The sequence below is a fragment of the Oncorhynchus keta genome, chromosome 5, assembly GCF_023373465.1.
Source record: "Oncorhynchus keta strain PuntledgeMale-10-30-2019 chromosome 5, Oket_V2, whole genome shotgun sequence".
Classification (NCBI taxonomy): domain Eukaryota; kingdom Metazoa; phylum Chordata; class Actinopteri; order Salmoniformes; family Salmonidae; genus Oncorhynchus; species Oncorhynchus keta.
In genome coordinates, this window is record NC_068425.1 from 16,570,206 (window position 1) to 16,595,468 (window position 25,263).

A 25,263-nucleotide genomic window follows, 5' to 3' on the forward strand; every position below is an offset into this window, starting at 1 on the left:
TTACAGGACTATTTCTCTATACCATGTGTATTATATATACCTTTTGACTATTGGATGTTCTTATAGGCACTATAGTATTGCCAGTGTAACAGTATAGCTTCCGTCCCTCTCCTCGCCGCTACCTGGGCTCGAACCAGGAACACATCGATAACAGCCACCCTTGAAGTAGCGTTACCCATCGCTCCACAAAAGCCGCGGCCCTTTCAGAGCAAGGGGAATAACTACACCAAGTCTCAGAGCGAGTGATGTTTGAAACGCTATTAGCGCGCATCCCGCTAACTAGCTAGCCATTTCACATCGGTTACACCAGCCATTAGGCTGATAGGCTTGAAGTCATAAACGGTTTGATATACCACGGCTGTCAGCCAATCAGCATTCAGGGCTCGAACCACCAAGTTTATAAATTAACATTAATATTGCCTGTAAAAGTGGAGTGGGCTAGTGTTGTGGATTCACATCCTGCCTGTTATCTTTCTCAAGGCTTAGATTTGTGTCGATTTGGCAAAAAATATAAACCTATCCTTTTGTCAAATCTCTTATCCTTTATTTTCCGGCCATGACATAAGTGCTTCATATTTATTTGGCACACAGATAACCCTATTCAGGCTGATCCTCTCCACTTGGCCTACTGTTTCTATTGTCAGTGCCTATAAACAGGTGGATTATCTAAATGCTGTATTATACTTACGTGGGGTGGGTCTACCTAGCATCTAATCTCTATCAAGCTTGAGCTTTGAGTAAATGGGAGACCTGAAAACAGTTGGCCTGCTCCTTGGACAGGAATTATCTAAGGTTTAGAGATTAAGATATTAATTAAGATATTAAGATATTAAGATATTTCTGTAATCTGTTTACATGTTGTATCTCTCTTTTATCCTCACTACCCCTCCCCTCTCCTTTCACTTTTTCACAATGAGAGCAGCCCCATTGAAATGGAAACACCCAGGACCTTGTTAAACAGGAAATAGATCAGGTATGCTATGCCCAAACGCCTCTCTCGAAATCTCAGGATTACACACTCCATTTGGTTGAAGTCATACTGTTCTTATGATCTATCTTACTGCTATCATAATCATTTTGCTCTGCCTGTACTGTGAATTTTTTTTTTTCTATCATGAATGTCTAGTTAGTTTGTTTTCATCTTGTTTTTCATCTTCATCATCTCCTCCACTTTCTTTGAATCATGGCTTGAGTTTAGCTCATCCATGTTCAGTTCATATCTCACTTCAAAGTGAACAAAATTATAGGTAGTTGAAATACAATCTGAATCTTGGCATAGAAGTGTCAATCTCTTTGAATCCTAATGTTTCATTACCGGGGCTGAAACTTGTAACAGTATTGATTGATATATTGCACTGTACACCTGTACTGTGTTTGCACCATAATAACATTAATGCTAAGAATAAGAACCCACTTTCTGAATTAGTAACTGTTCCACACACACTAATGTACAACTTGGTACGTAAACACAAACACAGCATGTACTGGGCTAGTTTTGGTTTGCTAATTCCATGTAAATGATCAGTGTGTTGGTTGTAGATATGATTGACAGTTCTGTCAGTAGTGGAACTGGACCATCAGGCAGGGAGTACACACATGTGTAATTAAGACGTTGGGCAGACTCCGTGGCTTTGTGATCCAGTGACATCATCAGAGACAGCAAGTCCTCCGGCTACTCCCAACAGGGGCCTAGGAGGAAGGGCTTTAGACTGCCATGCTGTCTACATGCTCTACATGGTCCCATGCATCACAACAAACAGTGAACCCTAAAACCTGATTTGAATTATTTCTCGACTGTGAAGGAAAATAAGTGCGGATCACGTGGTGGTGACGCAGGACTTTTTCTGTCTGAACATGAGGGATGCAAAGAGGCCGGGCTATGATGTCATTGCTTTGGCAGGGGAAATGATTAAGGTGTTGAATCTCAGACAGTGCTCTTCAAATTCAGTCCAGCTTGTTCTCAGTGCCGACTGTAATGAATCATTGAACAAACTGTCCATGGTGAAGAATTGGGATAGGAGGGTTCACAGTTAGGCAGTGTTGTGTAAAGTAGGGGACATGGAGGCTTTGGGTGTTGTTAGGCCACTCTTTTTGTGCCAGTCAGACTCGCACAGCTTTGAACATCTGTTTTTTGTCTCACCCCAAAAACCTGACCTTACACTTCCTCACAGAATGTGAAGCTTGTTTGAAATAGAAAGTGAGAGCCTGGGTGTTTATTTGTATTTCATAGGCAGGTAGGCAGATACCTGTGTGGAGTTGGTTTCCATCTCCTGACAATGATAGCCTTTATCTCCAAAAGTTATATTGGTAATAAAAGGTCTTGAAAGATGAGCTCTGTCGGTTGCAGTAGCTTTGCAAATCAAGAAACGGACGATCCTTTTAGTGTTTTTAATGCTAAAATGAACATTAGGCTACTGAGTATTAACCTGGCAGGGGATACACTACTGTAGGTCTATACCATTAAGACCAAAGCCAGAGTCCCAGGTATTAAAAAGTGTTCAGATGGCGAGAGTTCTGATAACAGGAGAGCATTACAGTGTAAGCTCAATGCTCTGGGTCTTGAGATCAGTGTCTATCAAATGAAGGGATTTATCTGGGTTCCAGGTAGAGAAAGACTCCAAAGTTGGGTAAATATCAGGAGAAATTATATGGACAAGATACAGAAGCAAAATAACACAGCCTAATATCCATGGTGAAACGATTAGGTCAGTCACATGTGGTCCAGTTGAGGGATGCAGTAACTCATTGTGCAACATGGTGATACAGTCTGTTAGTGCTCAGTACATGCTACAGGTGTGGCGTGCTGTCATTCTAAGGGAAAGTAAAAGTCCCTCCAACAGCACATGACCAAGATCATTTATAATAAGCAAAACGGGTCTCTGAAAGTACAGGATTAAAGTGTGTGTATAGGATATCTAGGTATGTTGTGTTTGAATAATTCTGGGTTTGTTTAACATTTCTGTCAGCTGTTTTGTCTCAGTAGGACTTCTACTCTGTTTCCCAACTGGTTGTCAAGTGAACATGGTTTACCTGGACAACAGTGTTTTATCATTCTTATGGCTCTTCTAGCTATCGTTCTGTTGTCTTCTGTTATCGTGTATCATTGTATCTATCACAAGTTCACAACAACCGGTTACCATGTCACTTTAACTAGAGCTTCCTGGACAGTCCCTGCGGCATCTTTTGGCTTAGTTAAATATTAGTGAAACTATTTCCATTTAATTATGGACAGTTGATGGTTTTGGTAGAACTCAATTACCATAAGTGTATTTGATTAAAGCACTCTGCGTAATACCTTTCTGGGAAATTACAGGTGAGTCACTCATATAACACTCGTCAGCAGCTGACTTGACTCATTTCATAAGAACCAAAAGTGTGACAGTTTGTAAAAAATGGATAACTCATTTTCTGCTGGCTACTAATAAGCAGCACCCTTTCAGCACATAGCCCAGGCCTACATCTATCTACGGCAAGAGGTGGACAAGGGCATTGGAGCAAGTTTGACGAAAGGGGATGGGTTGCCATGGAAACTGACATGGTATATTATGAACCTGTTTTTAGAAAGAGCCCGGTTTGAAAATAACCTGTTTTCTTGAAGGATTGAAAAGCCCTGGGGAAGGTCACCAGTGGAGTTCAAAGGTTGTGTGAACTCAGACTTCCCATGCAATGCTTCTCTTGTGACCTCTCCTTCAGCTTGAAAAGTGTGGAGTGGTGGCGCTCCCTTGTCCTGACAGCATAATATGTTTTTGTATGTGTTCCAACAGTTGTAGCTAGATTGTGTAAAGGTGGAAGCCTCTGGAACATGGCTCGAGTATCAGGAGGCTATTGTTGTGATTTTGGTTCACAGAGGGCAGCTGTGTTAATCCGCCCATCGGGCTCAGGTTACTGCCATGTTGACTTAAAGGTCCCGCACAGTCATCCTATTTCCCAAGTAAAAATAGCCTTTTAATGACCAAACATGCTCAGAATTGAATACATTTTACCTTCTCTCAGCTTAACGATCAGTAAGCCTGAAAGAACTGTCTGAGTGGGCAGGGAGTTTATATTCATGTGCTCTCCTTGACTGACAGCTCTTTCAAACATCCCTGTGTACATTGCCAGGTAACAAGGTAAGTGGGCCACAAGTTATTGATGACCAGGTAAACAATGGACCACATGTCATTCTGAGCCAAAACAGTATGCACCAACCCATTTTCTCAGCAAAATGCTCTCATGGTTGACAGAGCTGATCATGGACTGTTGAATATCAGCAGCAATACACAATTGCATTTCTATTGTTTTGTAACTAATTACAGAATACAGTTCACTGATACACTTTTTCACCAGAATTAGTAAAGCCTGTGTCACCTTAGACATAAAAGGAATGTACATGAAAACAGCATACAATAAGTGCAATTTATTGGTGCCCTTGCATTAGCATTATAAAGAAAAATACGTTCAGAATTGTATGTATTGATCAGATCTTTATTGGATTATTTACAATAGGCCAGCATAGCTGAAATATTGATCAACATGAACACTCATGAGAATAATAAAGATGGGAAATAATGGTTAGACGTCATTTGACCGGGCAGACGTGTTTGGCTGTGCACTTTTTAGTGAAACTTTTCAATGTTTTGTATTTGGAGTTTTTGTGTGCCTGAAATTAATATCTATGGCTTACACTATGTTGGGTCTGGCTTCACAGCATATCCCCCTTTCTTTTTCTTGCTAAAGCCGATTTAGTATTCCAGCATTCCTGCTGCGGTGGTTGCCTGGGAAGCAGTGCAGACAGAGTAGATGTTGGAGTTTCTCCAGTGTCTTGTTACAGCTCAATGAGTGGAAAGATAAAAGGAGATGGGAATAATACCCCCCCCAATCATCACAATGAGCCCCAATGACACAAGCTACATTAACTATAAGACAACAACCCACACAATAGAATGGCAAAAATATGATTCTCCGATGTTCAATTACAAATGCTATAGAACAAAAACCATATAGTGACTATCAGGTGTGTTACAGAAGTTTACAGTCAAAACAGCCACAGTTACAGCCACCGTGTCAGACTCCTCAACCTCTGTCACGTACATTATGGTCAGAGCTTGTAACATCCACTGATCCACTGTCCATGATGGTACAGCAGCTTCCTGGCAAGACCCATCCAATGTTCTCCCCAATTGATAAAGCATCTTCGCTCTAAATTTGCTCTGCACGCGCGTGACATGATCGTAATTTTCGGTGCAGGCGGTCCCCCCGAAATGAAAAGCAGCCTCTGCTGTCAGATGTCTTCATTCTTCGGAAAATAATGTAACGGTAAATTAACACTGGCATCCAGCCACAACAGAGTTGACAAGGGTTATGTATCGTTCTGCTTGAGCCATGTCACGGTTTGCAAACAAAGCCATATGATGTGCTCATGTGATGACTGTTCAGGTTTTACATATTTAAATGAGTTAAGATTATAAGACTACCATAGGTGTATGACATTTCCAGCTTTACGTGACGTTGCGTAAAGCTGTTAGTAAATCTGCCTCCTGGATCCAAATCACATTTTATTTGTCACATACACATGGTTAGAATATGTTAATGCGAGTGAAGCGAAATGCTTGTGCTTCTAGTTCCAACCATGCAGTAATATCTAACAAGTAATCTAACAACTTCACAACAGCTACCTTATACACGCAAGTGTAAATGAATGAATAAGAATATGTACATACAAATATATGGATGAGCGATGGCCGAACGGCTTAGGCAAGATGCATGGGAACAAGTACAGTATGCACATATGAGATGAGTAATGCAGGGTATGTAAACATTATATTAAGTGGCTAGTGATACATTTACTACATCCAATTTTTAATTATTAAAGTGGTTAGAGATTGAGTCAGTATGTTGGCAGCAGCTACTCAATGTTAGTGATGGCTGTTTAACAGTCTGATGGCCTTGAGATAGAAGCTGTACTGACCTTGTCTTCTGGATGATAGCAGGATAAACAGGCAGTGGCTCAGGTGGTTGTTGTCCTTGATGATCTTTATGGCCTTCCTGTGACATCGGGTGGTGTAGGTGTCCTGGAGGGCAGGTAGTTTGCCCCCGGTGATGCATTGTGCAGACCTCACTACCATCTGGAGAGCCTTACGGTTGTGGGCGGAGCAGTTGCTGTACCAGGCGGTGATACAGTCCGACAGGATGCTCTCGATTGTGCATCTGTAAAAGGTTGAGTGTTTTTGGTGACAAGCCAAATTTCTTCAGAGGCGCTGCAGCGCCTTCTTCACCACGTTCTCTGTGTGGGTGGACCATTTCAGTTTGTCCGTGATGTGTACGCCGAGGAACTTGAAGCTTTCCACATTCTCCACTAATGTCCCGTTGATGTGGATAGAGGGCTGCTCCCTCTGCTGTTTCCTGAAGTCCATGATCATCTCCTTTGTTTTGTTGACATTGAGTGTGCGTTTGACAGGGGGGAGGGGACCAGTAACTTTATGATCAACTTTGTCAAAGTACCAGCTAGTCATTTTTCATAATTGGGTCAACCTTAACTGGTTTCATTTAAATATCGCCACCGTGGGGCACTCTGTTCACAACGTTGACATCAGCAAACCGCTCGTCCACACGCCATGCAGCCCGGTACATTTTTTTATTTTTTATTTTTTTTATTTTACCTTTATTTAACCAGGCAAGTCAGTTAAGAACAACTTCTTATTTTCAATGACGGCCTAGGAACAGTGGGTTAACTGCCTGTTCAGGGGCAGAACGACAGATTTGTACCTTGTCAGCTCGGGGATTCGAACTTGCAACCTTTCGGTTACTAGTCCAACGCTCTAACCACTAGGCTACGCTGCCACCCCCATTTGAAACCGGGATTCATCTGTGAAGAGCATACTTCTCCAGCGTGCCAGTGGATATCGAAGGTGAGCATTTCCCAACTGAAGTGGGTTTACGACACCAAACTGTAGTCAGATTAAGACCCTGATGAGGACGACCAGCATGCAGATGAGCTTCCATGAGACAGTTTCTGACCGTTTGTGCCAAAATTCTTCGGGTTGTGTAAACCCACAATTTCATCATCTGTCCGGGTGGCTGGTCCCAAAACAATCCCACAGATGTGGAGGTCCTGGACTGGCATGGTTACACGTGGTCTGCGGTTGTGAGGCCGGTTGGACCTACTGCCAAATTCTCTAAAAGGATGTTGGAGGTGGCTTTTTGTGGAGAAGTTAATAAATAAATTCAACAAATTCTCTGGCAATAGCTCTGGTGGCATTCCTGCGGTCAGCATGCCAATTGCACCCTCCCTCAACTTGAGACATCTGTGGCATTGTGTTGTGAGACAACTGCAATTTTTTTTGTGGCCTTTTATTGTCCCTAGCACAAGGTGCACCTGTGTAATGATCATGCTGTTTGATCAACTTCTTGATATGCCACACCTGTCAGGTGGATGAAATATCTTGGCATAGGAGAAATGCTCACTAACAGGGATTTGAGAGAAATAAACCTTTTGGACGTTTGGAACATTTCTGGGATCTTTTATTTCAGCTCATGAAACACGGGACCAACACTTTACATGTTGCGTTTTGTATTTTTAAAACATGGAAAAATCACCTTTTTGACTGCACTGGGCCTTTTACCAAGGGGTGAGGCACTAAACAAGAAGACAATGGCTGGCAGTATAACACTATGCAAAGTGTTGTATCACAGTAGTTTGCGCAGCAGCAAAATTAACTGCTGCACCAAATTCTGTTAAACACGGCTGTTCAGCTATGCTGCTGTTTTACCTGCTGAGAAAACTGCAAATAAATTTGACAATGAATGCATTATGAGTAAAGATCACCACATGACTAATGCAAAAATGGTACGTGGATACAGACTGCATTCCATCAAGCCACATTGATATTTAGTGTAGGAGACCATATCGGTACACACTACTAAGTGACAGATTAGCTGGAGGTTTGCAAGAGCACCTTTGTGGCCCATCAGTAGCAAGTTGAGCTGTCATTCCAAGGCTATGTCCGTTTTAGGCTTCTCCTCTGAATCCGTTAGCATGTGATTTTTGTACATTTGTCTGCATTGGGCGGTGTTTATGTAAGGCGTTGCCATGGCAAGGAGCTGGTCCTCCGCAGTATTGGCTGGGCCCAGTGTTTCATCTGCGGTCCTGCCTGTTATAGTGGGTTGCCATCGGGATGGGCTGGTCCTTCTGCAGCAAGACCCATTAACCTATTGGATTAGGGCTCATACACTCTGTCAGGCTAGTGAACTGGAGGGGAGCCCTGGGAATGTGTCAGGCAGTTGTGGATACAAGTAAAGGAGGGATGTTCTAACCAGTTTAGTAAGATGGTGAGATAGTTCTAGGCATTTTTGATGAATGTGTTATTTTGTTTCTCTCTCAGGTCTGTCCGTCAGCTACCCTCCGTCACCCCTGCGATCATGGAGGCCCAAGCAGGGGAGGAGCCAGGCCCAAGTTGTTCGCCTCCTGCATCGCCTGACTCCGCCCCCAGCCCACATAGCGAGGCAGTGACCAATGAGCTGCAAGAGCTGTCGCTGCAGCCCGCCCCCAACCTGCTGCCCCTGAGAGACAGGAAAAACGGTGAGTGCCTGTTCTGATTCCAGGCAACTGCCATCAAGCCCACCGATGAGATTAAAACCCTGGTAGACTGACACTATATGGTGCGAAGACCATCCACTTCCATCAGAAAACTACTGGTATGAACTGTAGAAAATGAAAACCAAGACTGCAGCTATGAAGCATGGACAGGTTACTCAGTCTGAGGCTCTGTGTTGTGTAAACACTTCTATAATGCAGGTAGAACTGTAGAACTATAGAACTGTAGAAACGTTAGTTTGCTCTCATACTTCCTCTCACTTGGCACAGTATCCACAGTGGTCTCTGGTCAAGGAGGGCAAGTTGTATGGCAAAGTTGTTAGAATTCCAGCTGAAAGAGCTCAATGAGGGGAAGGAGAGTAGTATCTTCCCCATGTGCACTCTGGGTCAAAGGGTACCTGGAATGCAGTTTGCGAAAGTGCACTTGAGGAGTAGAAGCTGGTGTGCGGGAATTAAACTTGTATATGAAATTATTTTTACAGACATGAGAAAATAGGAACGTGTGTGTGTGTCTAGGCGATAAAGTCTAAACATGTGGGCTATTCTCTCCTTTTCAAATCAAAGTTTATTTGTCACGTGCACTGAATACAACCGGTGTAGACCTTAGAGTGAAATGCTTACTCACAGGCCCTAACTAATAGTGCAATTTATGTAAAAAAAAATAGGTATTAGGTGAACAATAGATAAGTAAGGAAATAAAAATAACAGTAGTGGCTGATAACAGTAGGCTATATACAGTAGAGGCTATATACAGTAGTGAAGCTATATACAGTAGTGAGGCTATATACAGTAGGGAGGCTATATAGAGTAGCGAGGCTATATACAGTAGAGAGGCTATATACAGTAGCGAGGCTATATACAGTAGCGAGGCTATATACAGTAGTGAGGCTATACAGTAGAGAGGCTATATACAGTAGCGAGGCTATATACAGTAGCGAGGCTATATACAGTAGCGAGGCTATATACAGTAGCGAGGCTATACAGTAGTTATATACAGAGGCTATATACAGTAGCGAGGCTATATACAGTAGTGAGGCTATATACAGTAGTGAGGCTATATGCAGTAGTGAGGTTATATACAGTAGTGAGGCTATATACAGTAGTGAGGCTATATACAGTAGTGAGGCTATATACAGTAGTGAGGCTATATACAGTAGAGGCTATATACAGTAGAGAGGCTATGACAGTAGTGAGGCTATATACAGTAGCGAGGCTATATACAGTAGCGAGGCTATATACAGTAGCGAGGCTATATACAGTAGCGAGGCTATATACATTAGCGAGGCTATATACAGTAGAGAGGCTATGACAGTAGCGAGGCTATATACAGTAGCGAGGCTATATACAGTAGCGAGGCTATATACAGTAGCGAGGCTATATACAGTACAGTATATACAGAGGCTATATACAGTAGTGAGGCTATATACAGTAGCGAGGCTATATACAGTAGTATATACAGAGGAGGCTATATACAGTAGTGAGGCTATATACAGTAGTGAGGCTATATACAGTAGCGAGGCTATATACAGTAGCGAGGCTATATACAGTAGCGAGGCTATGACAGTAGCGAGGCTATGACAGTAGTGAGGCTATATACAGTAGAGGCTATATACAGTAGGGCTATATACAGTAGCGAGGCTATATACAGTAGCGAGGCTATATACAGTAGCGAGGCTATATACAGTAGCGAGGCTATATACAGCAGAGAGGCTATGACAGTAGCGAGGCTATATACAGTAGCGAGGCTATATACATATAGAGTAGCGAGGCTATATACAGGCTATATACAGTAGCGAGGCTATATACAGTAGCGAGGCTATGACAGTAGCGAGGCTATATACAGTAGTGAGGCTATATACAGTAGCGAGGCTATGACAGTAGTGAGGCTATATACAGTAGTGAGGCTATATACAGTAGTGAGGCTATATACAGTAGAGGCTATATACACTAGAGAGGCTATGACAGTAGCGAGGCTATATACAGTAGCGAGGCTATATACAGTAGTGAGGCTATGACAGTAGCGAGGCTATATACAGTAGCGAGGCTATATACAGTAGCGAGGCTATATACAGTAGCGAGGCTATATACAGTAGCGAGGCTATATACAGTAGCGAGGCTATGACAGTAGCTATATACAGTAGCGAGGCTATATACAGTAGCGAGGCTATGACAGTAGCGAGGCTATATACAGTAGCGAGGCTATATACAGTAGCGAGGCTATATACAGTAGCGAGGCTATATACAGTAGCGAGGCTATGACAGTAGCGAGGCTATATACAGTAGCGAGGCTATATACAGTAGCGAGGCTATGACAGTAGCGAGGCTATATACAGTAGCGAGGCTATATACAGTAGTGAGGCTATATAAAGGCACCAGTTAGTCGGGCTGATTGAGGTAGTATGTACATGTAGGTACGGGTGAAGTGACTATGCATATATAATATACAGAAGGTAGCAGTTAGCGTAAAAGAGGGGTTGGTGGGTGGCGGGACACAATGCAGATAGTTCTTGTAGCCAATGTGCTGGAGCACCGGTTAGTCGGGCTAATTGAGGTAGTATGTACATGAATGTATAGTTAAAGTGACTATGCATATATGATAAATAGAGAGCAGCACAGCGTAAAAGAGGGTTTGGGGGGTACCATTTCATTACCTGTTCAGAAGTCTTATGGCTTGGGGGTAAAAGCTGTTGAGAAGCCTTTTGGTTCATGGATTACAATTCTGAGCAACAAACACAGTCAGCAGCACTGGAAACATTGAAAAGCACTTTGTTCCACCAAATCACACTAGCGTCCTTAACCACGAGCATCTCAGCGAGGGGAAGCTGTGAGACAAGCAAATTTAAAAAAGAACAGCATGATATCATGAGCAATACAAGTCTGAGTTAATCGTGTTCACTTTTTCCACTCTCCTCACCCTTTCCACTCATGCTATCATCAGATGCAGTCCCATTCCCTGAGCCGTGTGAGTTTACATAGTTAACATTTTATTACCGCAGCCAAAGCAGCAAACTGCAGCTCTAACTTTGTGTTATCCCTGTGCGTACACGCCCATGCTCAGTGTTGTAGTAGTGAACTACATGTAGTTCAACTAGGCATTTAACTCTGTTTTGCAGTAGCTTGGTGGTAGTTGAACTCAATTCAATTGGTAGTGTTTTCAGTAGGTCATAACTTTTTTGCCTTGAGGCTAGCTACTGGAACTATATTACTTTTTCAGCTGAAAGATAACATTTGTGAAGTAGGCAATTTCCTTTATATTTTGGGATCACAGGCCTGTCTAATTCTCACTTGAAACACAGTTTGTGTGTTTAATAGGCCAAATGAAACATTCTGTTAACTTCTGACCCCAGATTCATCTGTTCTTGCAATTTGTAGTCTGATATTTCAGATTTAGATAGGATTATTTATCACAAAGTACTTTGGATGTAATTAACCTCTTGTTCAAAGTAACTTTAGTTCAGTAAACTATATTTTTCTTAGGGGTAGCTTTAATGTAGCTTATCTTCTTCCAGTGTGAAGTAATTGGTAGCTTGGTAACTATATTTTCCGAGTAGCTTCCTCAACACTTCACATGCTCAGTTGTTTTAGGAATTTAAAGGTTACATACTTGTCCCAATATTTCACTGAAGGTGCAGGCAGCTCAACACGACTGTTTAATGACAAAGTTGGCCTGGATCCAACCACTTTGCCAAGGAGGAGGCCTGAGAGATCAAGTGTGTAGTGGTTGTCGAGGAACTGCACTCACACCCAGGCCGCAGTTGTAATTCGAATCACAGCAGGGCTCGACACTGCTGCCCTGACACTGTGTTCTACTCCACTCTGATCTACTCCACTCTGATGTCCATCTTACTCTGTGACTGAATGTTCACCAATGGATCGCATGCTAATTGGGGTGTATGGGTCAGTGTACGTTTGCCGATAAGCATGCACACACAGGCTCCATAATGAGTGAGCATGCTCTGCACCTTTAGTCTGCTGTTCTGACAGGTGAGGGGAGGAGTGTGTCTGTAGGGAGTCAGGTGTGATGAGGTGCCTGGGTCGTGTTTAATAGGTCACGGCACACCACAGATAAACCTTTCCTAATGGGAAGCAGACATCTGTGCTCTTAATGAAGTAGTTCAGCTAGTTCCTCCATGTTTAAAAAGGTTTTGTCTCCTACTGACACTGTTCCACACAGAGCACTGAGTTGATTCTCAGCATAGACACACACACATTGATTAAATATCCGAAACATACCATATACTTGCAGTGAAGCCGCTCAACAACTACATCATACCAGTCATCCAACAGAAGCATCCGGGGTCAATGCCCTGCTCAAGGGCACGTTGATAGATCCCCCACTAGGCCAAAAAACGTTATCCCGAACCCTCCAAGACGTCTGTTGTTAACATGGAAACAGAAATGTCTTCCTGACGTTTATCTGAAACACTCATGCTCAAGGAGCCTTACACAGCAGAGAATAATAAACCGATTGAGTGATGTGTGTGTTTTTCTATAATCGTGTGGGTGTTGGCATGTGGATTTTGGGATAATAGCCGCCGGAAGTTATGTTCTTGACATAGATATATCCTCAATTCCTTATCTGTTCATATTTTGATGTGTTTACACATCTATGGTAATCAAGGCTGTCAAACGAGAGAAGGGAGGCGAAGGGAGAACAGAGGTTAATGGAAGGGGGTGATGGGAAGGGAGGAAAAAGATTATGAACGAGGGGCAACAAAGAGTGAGAGAGAGGTGAGATCAAGAGCCATATAAAGTCCACTGTTATCATTCCAAAATGTGTATTTTTTTTCAACTGTGAAATATTAGTGGAAAACCTTGACACCTGAACCATATAGCTGACCTCATGTACTGTGAATGTGATTGGCCAGGAATAAGGGACATGCGTGACAGTAAGGATGACTGCACAGAGAGTTCATAAGAGTTCAGTCACCCTGAAGTCCTATGAACCCTACTTGCTCTTTCATCTCTGGTCCTGAACAACACATGCTGCCAGATGTACACAGCAGCTGGATTGATCATCGTGGACTATTAGAAATATCAGTGTCGCTTGGGATGATACACGCTGCCATCTATTGGCTGACAGATACACTACAACTGGCCATACAGCATTAGAGGAAGGACAGGGAACTGAAGTACTGTGGCACATCACATATATATTGACATTTGCATGTGTGCATCATGTCCTATGAATCAGGAGATGAGGTTGGAAATTCTCTTAATGTAATTGAAATGTCTGTTTCAGTGTAAACTTGGGTTTTTATGTGTTCAAATGCACTGAGGATATTGAACAGGTTCTAGATCCCTAACCCAAGATATGTGTGGAGTCGGGTTGTGTGTGTGCAGGGATATCTGTGAGTAACCCTAGCTGCCGCCTGCACCAGTTAAGGGTAGCTGGATATAGCCCCCATAGCCAGCTGGCCTACTATTTAAAACAGTCAGCCCGGGGGGGTGGTGTCTCACATTCTGGAGCCCAGGTCCAGAGAGAAGTTAATTTGAGACTTGTTTACCGCACCCTTCCTCCTGAGTAAGACCTCGATGAAGAGGTGTGAAGACAGCAGCAGTAACTGTTTGAATGTGGACTCCATCTTGTTTCAAGCACAGAAGGCCCCACCAGATATTGAGACGCCAGGGCCCAGTTTCCAAAAAGCATATTAAGTTCATCATTAGAACCTTTGTAGTAGCATGGTTAGATTTCCAAGCTCTTTCCCAAAAGCCTTGTTACTAAAGTTGCACCTCAAAGCGCTCTTTATTTACCGACGGCCTCATACCACTCTTAACAGCTAAGTGTGTCGTTAGAGGCTTTTATTGCCCTTCGGTTTCACTTTATACACAGATCTCCGCTAAACATAGAAACCAGATGTTTATCTGTCTCTGTGACCGCAGATAACATCAGAACAAAGTTGACTACAAATACAAAGTTGCCAGTGTTTTTGTAATTGTTACAAACAAGTGAAGGATAAAACGATGCTTCAAATTAACACTGAGATGCATACAGTATAGGCTCTAGGGCTATATATTGAAATCGTATTGAGTTTTATTTACAATAGCTAATTGTAGGCTACTTTCTGTCATTTTTGACCCAATATATTTTGATGTGTAACAATCTGCGCAATTATATGCCCAAACTGATTTAGTGCATTATTATCGGGTTAGCATTAAAATAAGCCGCCTCATTATTTGCAGCCATAATGTGGTAATATATCTCTCTAACAGCTGATCCGTCATCAGTATTTAGAAATAATTAGAATGTTATTTTTTTATTTAACATTTATTTAACGAGGCAAGTCAGTTATTTTCAATGACGGCCTAGGAACAGTGGGTTAACTGCCTGTTCTGGGGCAGAACGACAGATTTGTACCTTGTCAGCTCGGGGGTTTTGAACTTGCAACCTTCCGGTTACTAGTCCAACTCTCTAACCACTAGGCTACCCTGCCGCCCCAGGTAAGATTTGAATGGAGAAAGCTAATCTGAGAGCAGCGCTGCCTTTCTTTCTTTCAATCAGTATTGCCACATGCTCTAACGACCCACTTAGCGAATGTTCTCTCTCTGTGGTGTTTTGGGAAATACTCATGTTAGATCTTCTGTCGTTGTAGGGATTCATCGTTAAAATACTAATTAGTTCCATCGCTATCGGGAAACCAGGCCCAGGCCAGTATCAGATACCCTGATTACACACAGTTAATGATGACAATTATCAGTGTCTGTTGCCTCTGGCTCTGAAGATCATAATTTCTCCTCAGCGATGTCCTAGCACTTCCATTTAAAGACCCCCCTCCCCCAGACTGCTTCTAGGAGATATGATGGAACTGCCAGAGGCCAACTCTGTATACAGTTTCCTTCTCTCAGAAGTCATAAGGCTTCAGTACTTAATAAGCATGTACAGTAGGATTGTCAAGTAGCCTCACAGAATAGTTTTTTTCCCTAGCTATTTCGTGTTTTCTTTGAGGCTTATCAGCAAGGAATTGGTTGGATTGTTTGGCAATAGCGAGAATTGGTTTGCATTTAGTACTGGGCTATGGGATGATGTTGACGCTAGATTCTTAACTTACAGTTAATTTTACCTTGACCTTGCATAGTTCTGAGCATAACCATTACTGATCTAGTAGTCAGAGGATGCCCACAGGGAGCTCTATTTCAGTCTGATGAACATGGATTATTACCACTTTCACTGAAACAGCAGAATGCAACTTTAGGTATTTTGGATAAGCTTAGAGCCCCTGTGAGTTATTAGCTTTTCCTATCATCAGTATTTATGGCACACACACACACACATATACACACACATGAAAGCACGACTATCCCTGCAAGCATATGTTTGGTGCCTTATCTGCAGCAAGGGGGATCAGAGTCTTAATTCATTTTCCCCTTCCTTGTCAAAGTGAGCTTTGCCTAAGGATTGTGCATCCTGATTCCAGCATCTCTCTCTCACACACACACACACACACACACACACACACACACAGTTTGTTGGCATCTGTAAATAGTCTCTTATGTTCACCTTTATTGTGGCCGGCTCTATGAAGCTAGGCCATTACACAAATCTGTTCTAAAACACAAAGTGAATACCAATAATAATCAACAAGAGCTTCCCTGGGGATTTTCTCTACCTCACATAGTTCTTTGACCCCCAGGCTAGTTCTCAACTTTATTTTAGCAACAACAACTGCCCGAGTTACACCAGGAACGCACAATCCCTCCATCAGTGCTCAGACTGTCCGCAAAAGGCTGAGAGAGGCTGGACTGAGGGCTTGTAGGCCTGTTGTAAGGCAAGTCCTCACCAGACATCACCGGCAACAACGTTGCCTATGGGCACAGCCCACCGTCGCTGGACCAGACAGTACTGGCAAAAGGTGCTCTTCACTGACAAGTTGCGGTTTTGTCTCACCTGGGGTGATGGTCGGATTTGCGTTTATTGTCGAAGGAATGAGCGTTACACTGAGGCCTGTAGTCTGGAGCGGGATCGACGTGGAGGGTCCGTCATGGTCTGGGGCGGTGTGTCACAGCATCATCGGACTGAGCTTGTTGTCATTGCAGGCAATCTCAACACTGTGCATTACAGGCAAGACATCCTCCACCCTTCCTGCAGGCTCATCCTGGCATGACCCTTCAGCATGACAATGCCACCAGCCATACTGCTCGTTCTGTGTGTGATTTCCTGCAAGACAGGAATGTCAGTGTTCTGCTATGGCCAGCGAAGAGCCCGGATCTCAATCCCATTGAGCACGTCTGGGACCTGTTGGATCGGAGCGTGAGGGCTAGGGCCATTTACACCAGAAATACCCGGGAACTTGCAGGTGCTTTGGTAGAAGAGTGGGGTCACATCTCACAGCAAGAACTGGCAAATCTGGTGCAGTCCATGAGGAGGAGATGCACTGCAGTACTTAATGCAGCTGGTGGCCACACCAGATACTGACTGTTGCTTTTGATGTTGACCCCCCTTTGTTCAGGGACACATTATTCAATTTTTGTTAGTCACATGTCTGTGGAACTTGTTCAGTTTATGTCTCAGTTATGGAATCTTGTTATGTTCATACAAATATTTACACATGTTAAGTTTTCTGAAAGTAAACGCAGTTGACAGTGAGAGGACCTTTCTTTTTTTTGCTGAGTTTATATTTATTTATATTGTAGTCTGGACCGCGGCCTGTATTGACCCCGTTCTGGGACCGGATCCAGACCGCAGTCCACCAGTTGAATATGGGGCGTCTAGATCGTGCACAAAGCTCACAGGTGTGCTCTCTTATGTTGTCACTAATGAGCAGAGGTCCCAGGTGCCATGGGGGAAGTATTTGATTGTGGTTAGGAGGAAAAGGTTTAGCTGAAGTGTGTCGGTGTCTGTCAATGGCAGAGTGAGTGGGTGCAGCAACAGCTGTGACGGTGCTTGATCAAGGATTCATAGGCATTTGACACACACTCACAGACCCACACACTCACCTCACTCACTCGTCTTGCTGCAGTAGATACTGGCTCTTGAAACTCATAGCAGCTGTACATTTCCACTTCAAGCCAGTGTTTCTTTTTTTCAATCTTTTTCATTTGTTTTTGGGGGTTTTTCAATAATATTTGGCCATTTTTCTGAACTATTTGGAACTTTGTTTGCTAAAAAACGAGAAAGAGGAGAGGTCAGCGAGAACACAGTTGGAAAACTTCAATCTTCTCATGATTTTTGTCACTTGCACAAGGACCATTTCTATTCTAATGCTCTTATTTTGGTCCATCGGACGATATCCTGCATTAATGTATTTAGCAGAATCTCTGTGACTTTTCCAAAAGATATCACAAATGTGATAATCCATATTGACTGGACTGTATTGGACTGGGCTGAACAGATAATTCTATTTTTGTTACATTTGAATGTTTTTGGACACTATTTTAATGTATTTATTTGATGGGACCACAGTCTTTCAGTAATAATTATTTATTGTTTTGAACCTGATCACCATGCTGGACACCAACCCGACCCTTCACACAGACCCCACCTCTTTTGGGCCCCCTCCAATCAGCAACAGCATGGATAAGCAACGCATACGATTGGAGTTAGAACGCCGGGCTTGTCAGAGCCTGAGGGAAGGTGGGATTCATATTACGCACACATACACACAAACTCTTTATAATATGAGATGTGGAAGATATGGTTTCATTGATATCGTTGTTTGGTTATATATTTTTGATTTAGCATCATTATGGAGAATTATTATCCTTATTCTTCCTTACTTGGCTTTTGTTTCATAGCTCCCCATAAAACACACCCAGCTATACAGTTGAGTTTTTCTCAGTGAATCGTGTGTATTGAGTTATGCTGCTCAGGCCGGCTGAGTGGGTGTCTGGTGTCTTCTGGGCTGCTGGTCAGATACTAAGTGGACCTTCTGGCCCCGGTACAGATGGGGCAGCGCCAGGACTCTGTGCCCAGTGGACAATGCTGAGGCACCTGTGGGTGCTGCCATGGCCGTGACACCAACTGAGTTGGAGCAAAAAGAGCCTGAACAGACTTAGTCGTGACACACTGAGAATCTCTCACTGACTTTTAGAGAAACATAAATGTGCTGTGAGGCAGATATGCTGGCCCACTGAGTTAAGGTGAGGAATACTGAGACTGATGAAGATACTGTGGTGTTTAGTGTTACCTACAGAGACAGATTAAGACACAGATGGACACTGAGGGAAAACAGGGACAGGCTTGAGACACTGAGATGGACTTGGAACCATTGAGACAGACTGTGATTTACCGAGAAGTAATTTGCACCGAGACGTGCAGTCTTCCAGAGACACTGTACGATGAGGTAACCCACAGGCACCTGCCTTGGCAGCCGGTTTGACTTCAGAGTTTGAGGTGGACAGCATACCTTGACCCTGATTGAGGAGGGTTGAGGTCTGTTCACATGTTCACATCCCTTCATGCAGCCAGGCCGAGCCCAGGCCTTAGATTTCTGCTTCGGAGCAGTTTGAGGGTCGGGTGATTTTACAGTAATATTCCCTGTAACTCAACAGGCTGGGCCGGGCAGAGAGATCGAGTTCCCAGACATTACAGTGTGGTTCACAAATAGAAACCAGCAGGGAGAGGATGGGTTTCATCTCAGGGTTGGGATGGAGGGAATGGAAGGTTTTGAAAATATTTTCAAAGAAGTAAACGATTGAATAGGCAATGTAGAAAAAGTGCACAGGAAGCTTTGCAGTGACGCACAGAGAAAGGTGACAATACATAAATTGAGCACAAAGGGAGATATGGAGAGGGGCAGGTGGTAGGAAAATGTCATGTTCTCGTTTACATCACATTGAGGTACTGAGAACGGTAATGAATTCAATGGATTCGGTAATGAATTCAAACTTCAGAGTGAGCATTTGCCTAGAGCATTTGCCTAGAAAAGATTCTGTATAAGCAGCTGGCATCACCCCCCCCCCCTGTCAGTCCTTGGCACAACTAGCAAATCATCTGTCGCTGGAGGAGTGTCTGTGTTTGTGCGTGCCCCCCCCCCCGTAAACCCATTTAATCTAGTCTCCTGTCGAGGGGACTATTGGGAGTCCTACGTCAAGCGGCCATATAAGAAAAAAGAGGATGATTTGGCCAAGGCGGCGACAGCCAGGACTGTCAGAAATGTTGACGCTGGTCAGAGATGTGATAAACGCAGAGGCTGAGCTCAGAGAGAGATGGAAACCATGAGAAAGAAGTCTCACATCGCCCAGTATGCTTCCCTGTGGTTCACATGTAGGCAGCAGACCAGCTACAAACACAACTACCTAAGGAGGTGCACACAAGCATCACTTTGTGTACAGTCTAATGGACTGGTCCAACAATCATACTCTCACACATGAACACCAGGCCACATACTGTATGGATATATAGTACACTGTAACAGCTTAACTTCCCCTTGCATGTACAGTATCACATCTCTAATTTCATGAAAACCACTTATGCGCGTACTGAGATGTAGGTTTACTTTACCTCACATCTGACAGGAATCACTTACATGAGTCCACTCAGCTCGCTGTGGCTGAAGTGTAAACAAGGGATAGCAATGATGATGTGATGCAGAGAACGTGTTCTCCATCACTAGCTTTCTGTGTTCCTTCTATTGGTCTAGCTGAGATTAGGCAGCTGTTAGCAAGACACATTTATTCATGTCATACACATTTAGTCAGTACAGAAGTGTTACCATTTATCTGTACACATACTCCTCTCAATATAACACCTCATTCTATTTTGAATTGTGAGTGGTGAATGTGGGCCTTCCTGTTTTTACAAGAAACCCTCTGCATTAGCATTGTTCAAGCCATGCGGAAGTGTCGTCCTCTCTATCTCTCTGTGTGGTAGAAGTTGTCAAAACGCGACAACCCGGCTGCTGTGTGAATGTAGAAACAGGAAGCGCGTGTGTGTGTTTGTGTGACAGGGACCGTCTGCCCGCTATTTCTCCTCCCTGCCTCTGATGATAACCTCTGTATCGGCTGTCAGACGACTCTGTGGGAGGGGGAGAGGAGGGAGCGAGGGCCAGAAGAGCAGTGAGTAGGGTACTCTTCAACTCTTGGCTTCAACCTCCCAGAAAGATGCACTATATTAATTTACAACACGGCTGTAACCGGCCTTGTATTTCCTCCCAAGGAGAAGAGCACGGAACGGAAACTGACTGTAGGGCGTTTAAGTTTTCACTATTGGTTGTTGCCCTGGCTGCTTCTGTCTGTAGTGTACTGACCTCTTGCTGTCCCTCTTATGCAGTGCTCCAGCTCAAACTCCAGCAGAGACGGACCCGTGAGGAGCTGGTCAGCCAGGGGATCATGCCACGTAAGTAACTCTCTCCCGTCCGTTAAACTGCCTCATCCCCAAACCAATCTCCCCTTCCTCTAGCTGCTACCTCACCTCATTAGCTTGCTTTTCAAAGTGAATGGATAGCTTGTTGACCTATCCTCACGCCCATAAGAATCAGTACAGCTACTCCTGTTGTAGTCACCTCACTTGTTTCATAACAGGCACTTAATATACAACAGTATAGTGTCTTACATGGCTATACGCATCTCAATGCTTTGCTTTATGTTCTAAGATTCGAGAGATCCTGATGATTATGCTTGTGGTTAAATCGGCGGCGTCTTTTTTTTTCTGAGAAATGCCGTTGTCAGTCTTCAAAGCAAAGTGGATCGAGCTCCTTCCTCTGCTTCTGACTTTTGAATGCTAAACTCAGTCAGTGTGTACTGGGGCCTGTGCGTTTAATTCATTGCCCCATTTAATTTTGAGCTGTTACACTTGTTATATTCATTGCACAGTCAATGAATGTTCACATTACTAAGATAGACTTCCTCTCTGTTTCACACGGGTTAGTTCCAGGAACCTTTTTTACCTTTACGAACCCATTTACGTCCTCTAACTATATTTAGGACAATATCAGAATGTGCCACAGAACACATTTTGTTTGGTATAAACGCGTGAAATTTGGTATCAACATAGTAAATACAGGTGACCTGATCTTAGCCCAAATATGGCAAATATATGATTCAACTCATTGTTTGTGAACTACAGCTGTTTCTGTATTGTACTATATTTAGTCTTTGGACACATGGGGTTACTGTTTTTTTTACACAATTCATGAATAAAGTAATGTAAATATGTTCAAATGATCAGATCTTAATAGTTGTATAGATTGCCTGGACCTTATATTAGGGATGCACGATATATCGGTGAACATATCGTAATCGGCCGATATTAGTTAAAAATGCCCGTATCGGCCTATGTCTAGTTTAACGCCCGATTGTACAAAACCCATGTCAAAGCTGACGTGCATACCTATATAATGAAGGTACATGACGTAATGACGACACGTAAAATGTTGCACACAGCATTCCTAAACTAGCCCACAATGTCTGCTGTGTGGATCGAGCAGTCAACAAGTCAAGCAGTCATTTGAAAGAGTAACAATATTTCAGCGAGACGACTCGAAGGTGAAATCCATTAAAGCCAAGATAATATAACCTCTATATTTAACCATTCTCTGCCGTGGGTAATGTTGGCTTTCGTTTCCAATACCGCGTTGGTAATAAAGCATCATTTGTTTGACTGCAACTTCTGGGGTAGCTAGCTTTAGCTTGGTACCTAGGTAGCACCAATACAACCAGCCTGAAAACAATGACCAGTAAAAACTGCAGTCATTTTCATTATTATTAGCATTGAAATAGGTTTTGATTATGTTTTACTGGTAATGGGGACATGCGTAAATGCCAACCAAATAACCTTTTGTGTGTGTGACCTTTTTATTTAATTAGGCAAGTCAGTTAAGAACAAATTCTTATTTACGATGCTGGGCCAATTGTGCGCCGCCCTATGGGACTGCCAATCACGGCCGGATGTGATAGAGCCTGGATTCAAACCAAGGACTGTAGTGACGCCTCTTGCACTGAGATGCAGTGCCTAAGACAGCTGCGTCCATGTGTGTGTGTTAACTATTTAACTCTACTAGAATGCTTAATAGGCCGCTAAAATTTGTAAAAGCAGTTATCGGTGTTTTGGGTTTTTTTGGATGGAAAATATTGGATATCGGTATCGGCCAAAAACGAAACATCCTCTCACTGTCAACTGAGTTTATTTTCAGCAAATTTAACAAGAAAATATTTGTATGGACATAATATTCAACAACTGAGACATAAATTGAAAGAGTTCCACAGACATATGACTAACAGAAATGGAATAATGTGTCCCTGAACAAGGGGGGGGTTCAAAATCAAAAGTAACATTCGGTATCTGTTGTGGCCACCAGCTGCATTACGTACTGCAGTGCATCTCCTCCTCGTGGACTGCACCAGGTTTGCCAGTTCTTGCTGTGAGATGTTACCCCACTCTTCCACCAAGGCACCTGTCAGTTCCCGGACATTTCTGGGGGGAATGGCCCTAGCCCTCATCCTCGGATCCAACAGGTCCCAGATGTGCTCAATGCGATTGAGATCCAAGCTCTTCGCTGGCCTTGGCAGAACACTGACATTCCTGTCTTGCAGGAAATCACGCACAGAATGAGCAGTATGGCTGGTGGCATTGTCATGCTGGAGGGTCATGTCAGGATGAGCCTGCAGGAAGGGTACCACATGAGGGAGGAGGATATCTTCCCTGTAACGCACAACGTTGAGATTGCCTGCAATGACAACAAGCTCAGTCTGATGATGCTATGACACACCGCCCCAGGCCATAAAGGACCCTCCACCTCGATCCCGCTCCAGAGTACAGGCCTCAGTGTAACGCTCATTCCTTCGAAGATATGCGTGAATCTGACCATCACCCCTTGTGAGACAAAACCGCGACTCATCAGAGAAGAGCACTTTTTTGGCAGTCCTGTCTGGTCCAGCGACGGTGGGTTTGTGCCCATAGGTGACGTTGTTGCCGGTGATGTCTGGTGAGGACCTGCCTTACAACAGGCCTACAAGCCCTCAGTTCAACCTCTCTCAGCCTATTGCGGACAGTCTGATCGCTGATGGATTGTGCGTTCCTGGTGTAACTCGGGTAGTTGTTGTTGCTATCCTGTACCTGTCCCACAGGTGTGATGTTTGGATGTTCAGATCCTGTGCAGGTGTTGTTACACGTGGTCTGCCACTGTGAGGACAATCAGCTGTCTATCCCGTCTCCCAGTAGCGCTGTTTTAGGCATCTCAAAGTACGGACATTGCAATTTATTGCCCTGGCCACATCTGCAGTCATCATACATCCTTGCAGCATGCCTAAGGCACGTTCATGCAGATGAGCAGGGACACTGGGCATCTTTCTTTTGGTGTTTTTGAGTCAGTAGAAAGGCCTCTTTAGTGTCCTACATTTTCATAACTGTGACCTTAATTACCTACAGTTGAAGTCAGAAGTTTACATACACCTTAGCCAACTACATTTAAACTTACTTTTTCACAATTCCTGACATTTAATCAGAGTAAAAATTCCCTGTCTTAGGTCAGTTAGGATCACCACTTTATTTTAAGAATGTCAAATGTGAGAATAATAGTAGAGAGAATTATTTATTTCAGCTTTTATTTCCTTCATCACATTCCCAGTGGGTCAGAAGTTTACATACACTCAATTAGTATTTGGTAGCATTGCCTTTTAAAATGGTTTAACTTCTTATGGTTGCCATCCCGTTAACGGGATAATTGTCATCAACAACCGCTGAATTGCATAGCGCCACATTCAAATAATATTACTAAAAATATTTATATTCATGAAATCACAAGTGCAATATAGAAAAACACAGCTTAGCCTTTTGTTAATCCACCTGTCGTGTCAGATTTTGAAAATATGCTTTACAGCGAAAGCAATCCAAGCATTTGTGTAAGTTTATCGAACGCTCGACCAAACATTATGTATACCTAGCATCAAGTAGCTTGGTCACGAAAATCAGAAAAGCAATCAAATTACTTGTTTACCTTTGATGATCTTTGGATGTTTTCACTCACGAGACTCCCAGTTACACAATAAATGTTCCTTTTGTTCCATAAAGATTATTTTTGTATCCAAAATACCTCAGTTTGTTTGGCGCGTTATGTCCAGAAATCCACAAGAAAGAGCAGTCACGACAAATTCCAAATAGTATCCGTAATGTCCACAGAAACATGTCAAACGTTTTTTTATAATCAATCCTCAGGTTGTTTTTAAAATATGTTATCGATAATATATCAACCGCAACTGTCTTTCTCAGTCGGAGAGGGAAAGGCAATGGCTGCCCAAACTCTGTTACGCATACAAACCTTGCTGGCACCCGGCCATAAAATGACGCAATGTTATCTTTTTCGCTCATTTTTTCAAAATAAAAGCCTGAAACTATGTCTAAAGACTGTTGACACCTTGAGGAACGATAGGAAAAGGAATTTGGTCAAATGGAGCAAAGGCAGGCTATGGAACATGGAGTTTTCAAAAAAGAAGCACTTCCTGGTTTGATTTTCCTCAGGGTTTCGCCTGCAATATCAGTTCTATTATACTCACAGACAATATTTTGACAGTTTTGAAAACTTTAGAGTGTTTTCTATCCAATACCAATAAGAGGTTAACTTGGATCAAATGTTTTGGGTGGCTTTCCACAAGCTTCCCACAATAAGTTGGGTGAATTTTGGCCCATTCCTTCTGACAGAGCTTGTGTAAGTGAGTCAGGTTTGTAGGCCTCCTTGCTCGCACAAGCTTTTTCAGTTCTGCCCACAAATGTTCTATGTGATTGAGGTCAGGGCTTTGTGATGGCCACTCCAATACTT

At 43.2% G+C, this 25,263-nt stretch overlaps 1 protein-coding gene across 8 annotated transcripts in view; it reads left to right on the plus strand.

Moving 5' to 3' along the window:
• Window positions 1-25,263, plus strand: part of LOC118384169 (myocardin-related transcription factor A-like) — a 50,203-nt gene that overhangs the window by 1,070 nt on the left and 23,870 nt on the right. For 3 of the 8 annotated variants that reach the window (XM_052518839.1, XM_052518843.1, XM_052518841.1), the window contains exons 2-4: window positions 923-973; window positions 8,361-8,557; window positions 20,781-20,846. In XM_052518839.1, the coding sequence (XP_052374799.1) occupies window positions 8,398-8,557; window positions 20,781-20,846 (226 nt within the window). In that variant the 5' untranslated portion in view covers window positions 923-973; window positions 8,361-8,397. Of the gene's footprint in view, window positions 1-922; window positions 974-8,360; window positions 8,558-17,548; window positions 18,144-20,415; window positions 20,694-20,780; window positions 20,847-25,263 lie in introns of those variants that run through there. The other 5 variants (XM_052518840.1, XM_052518842.1, XM_052518845.1 and 2 more) reach the window with 5 other exon arrangements.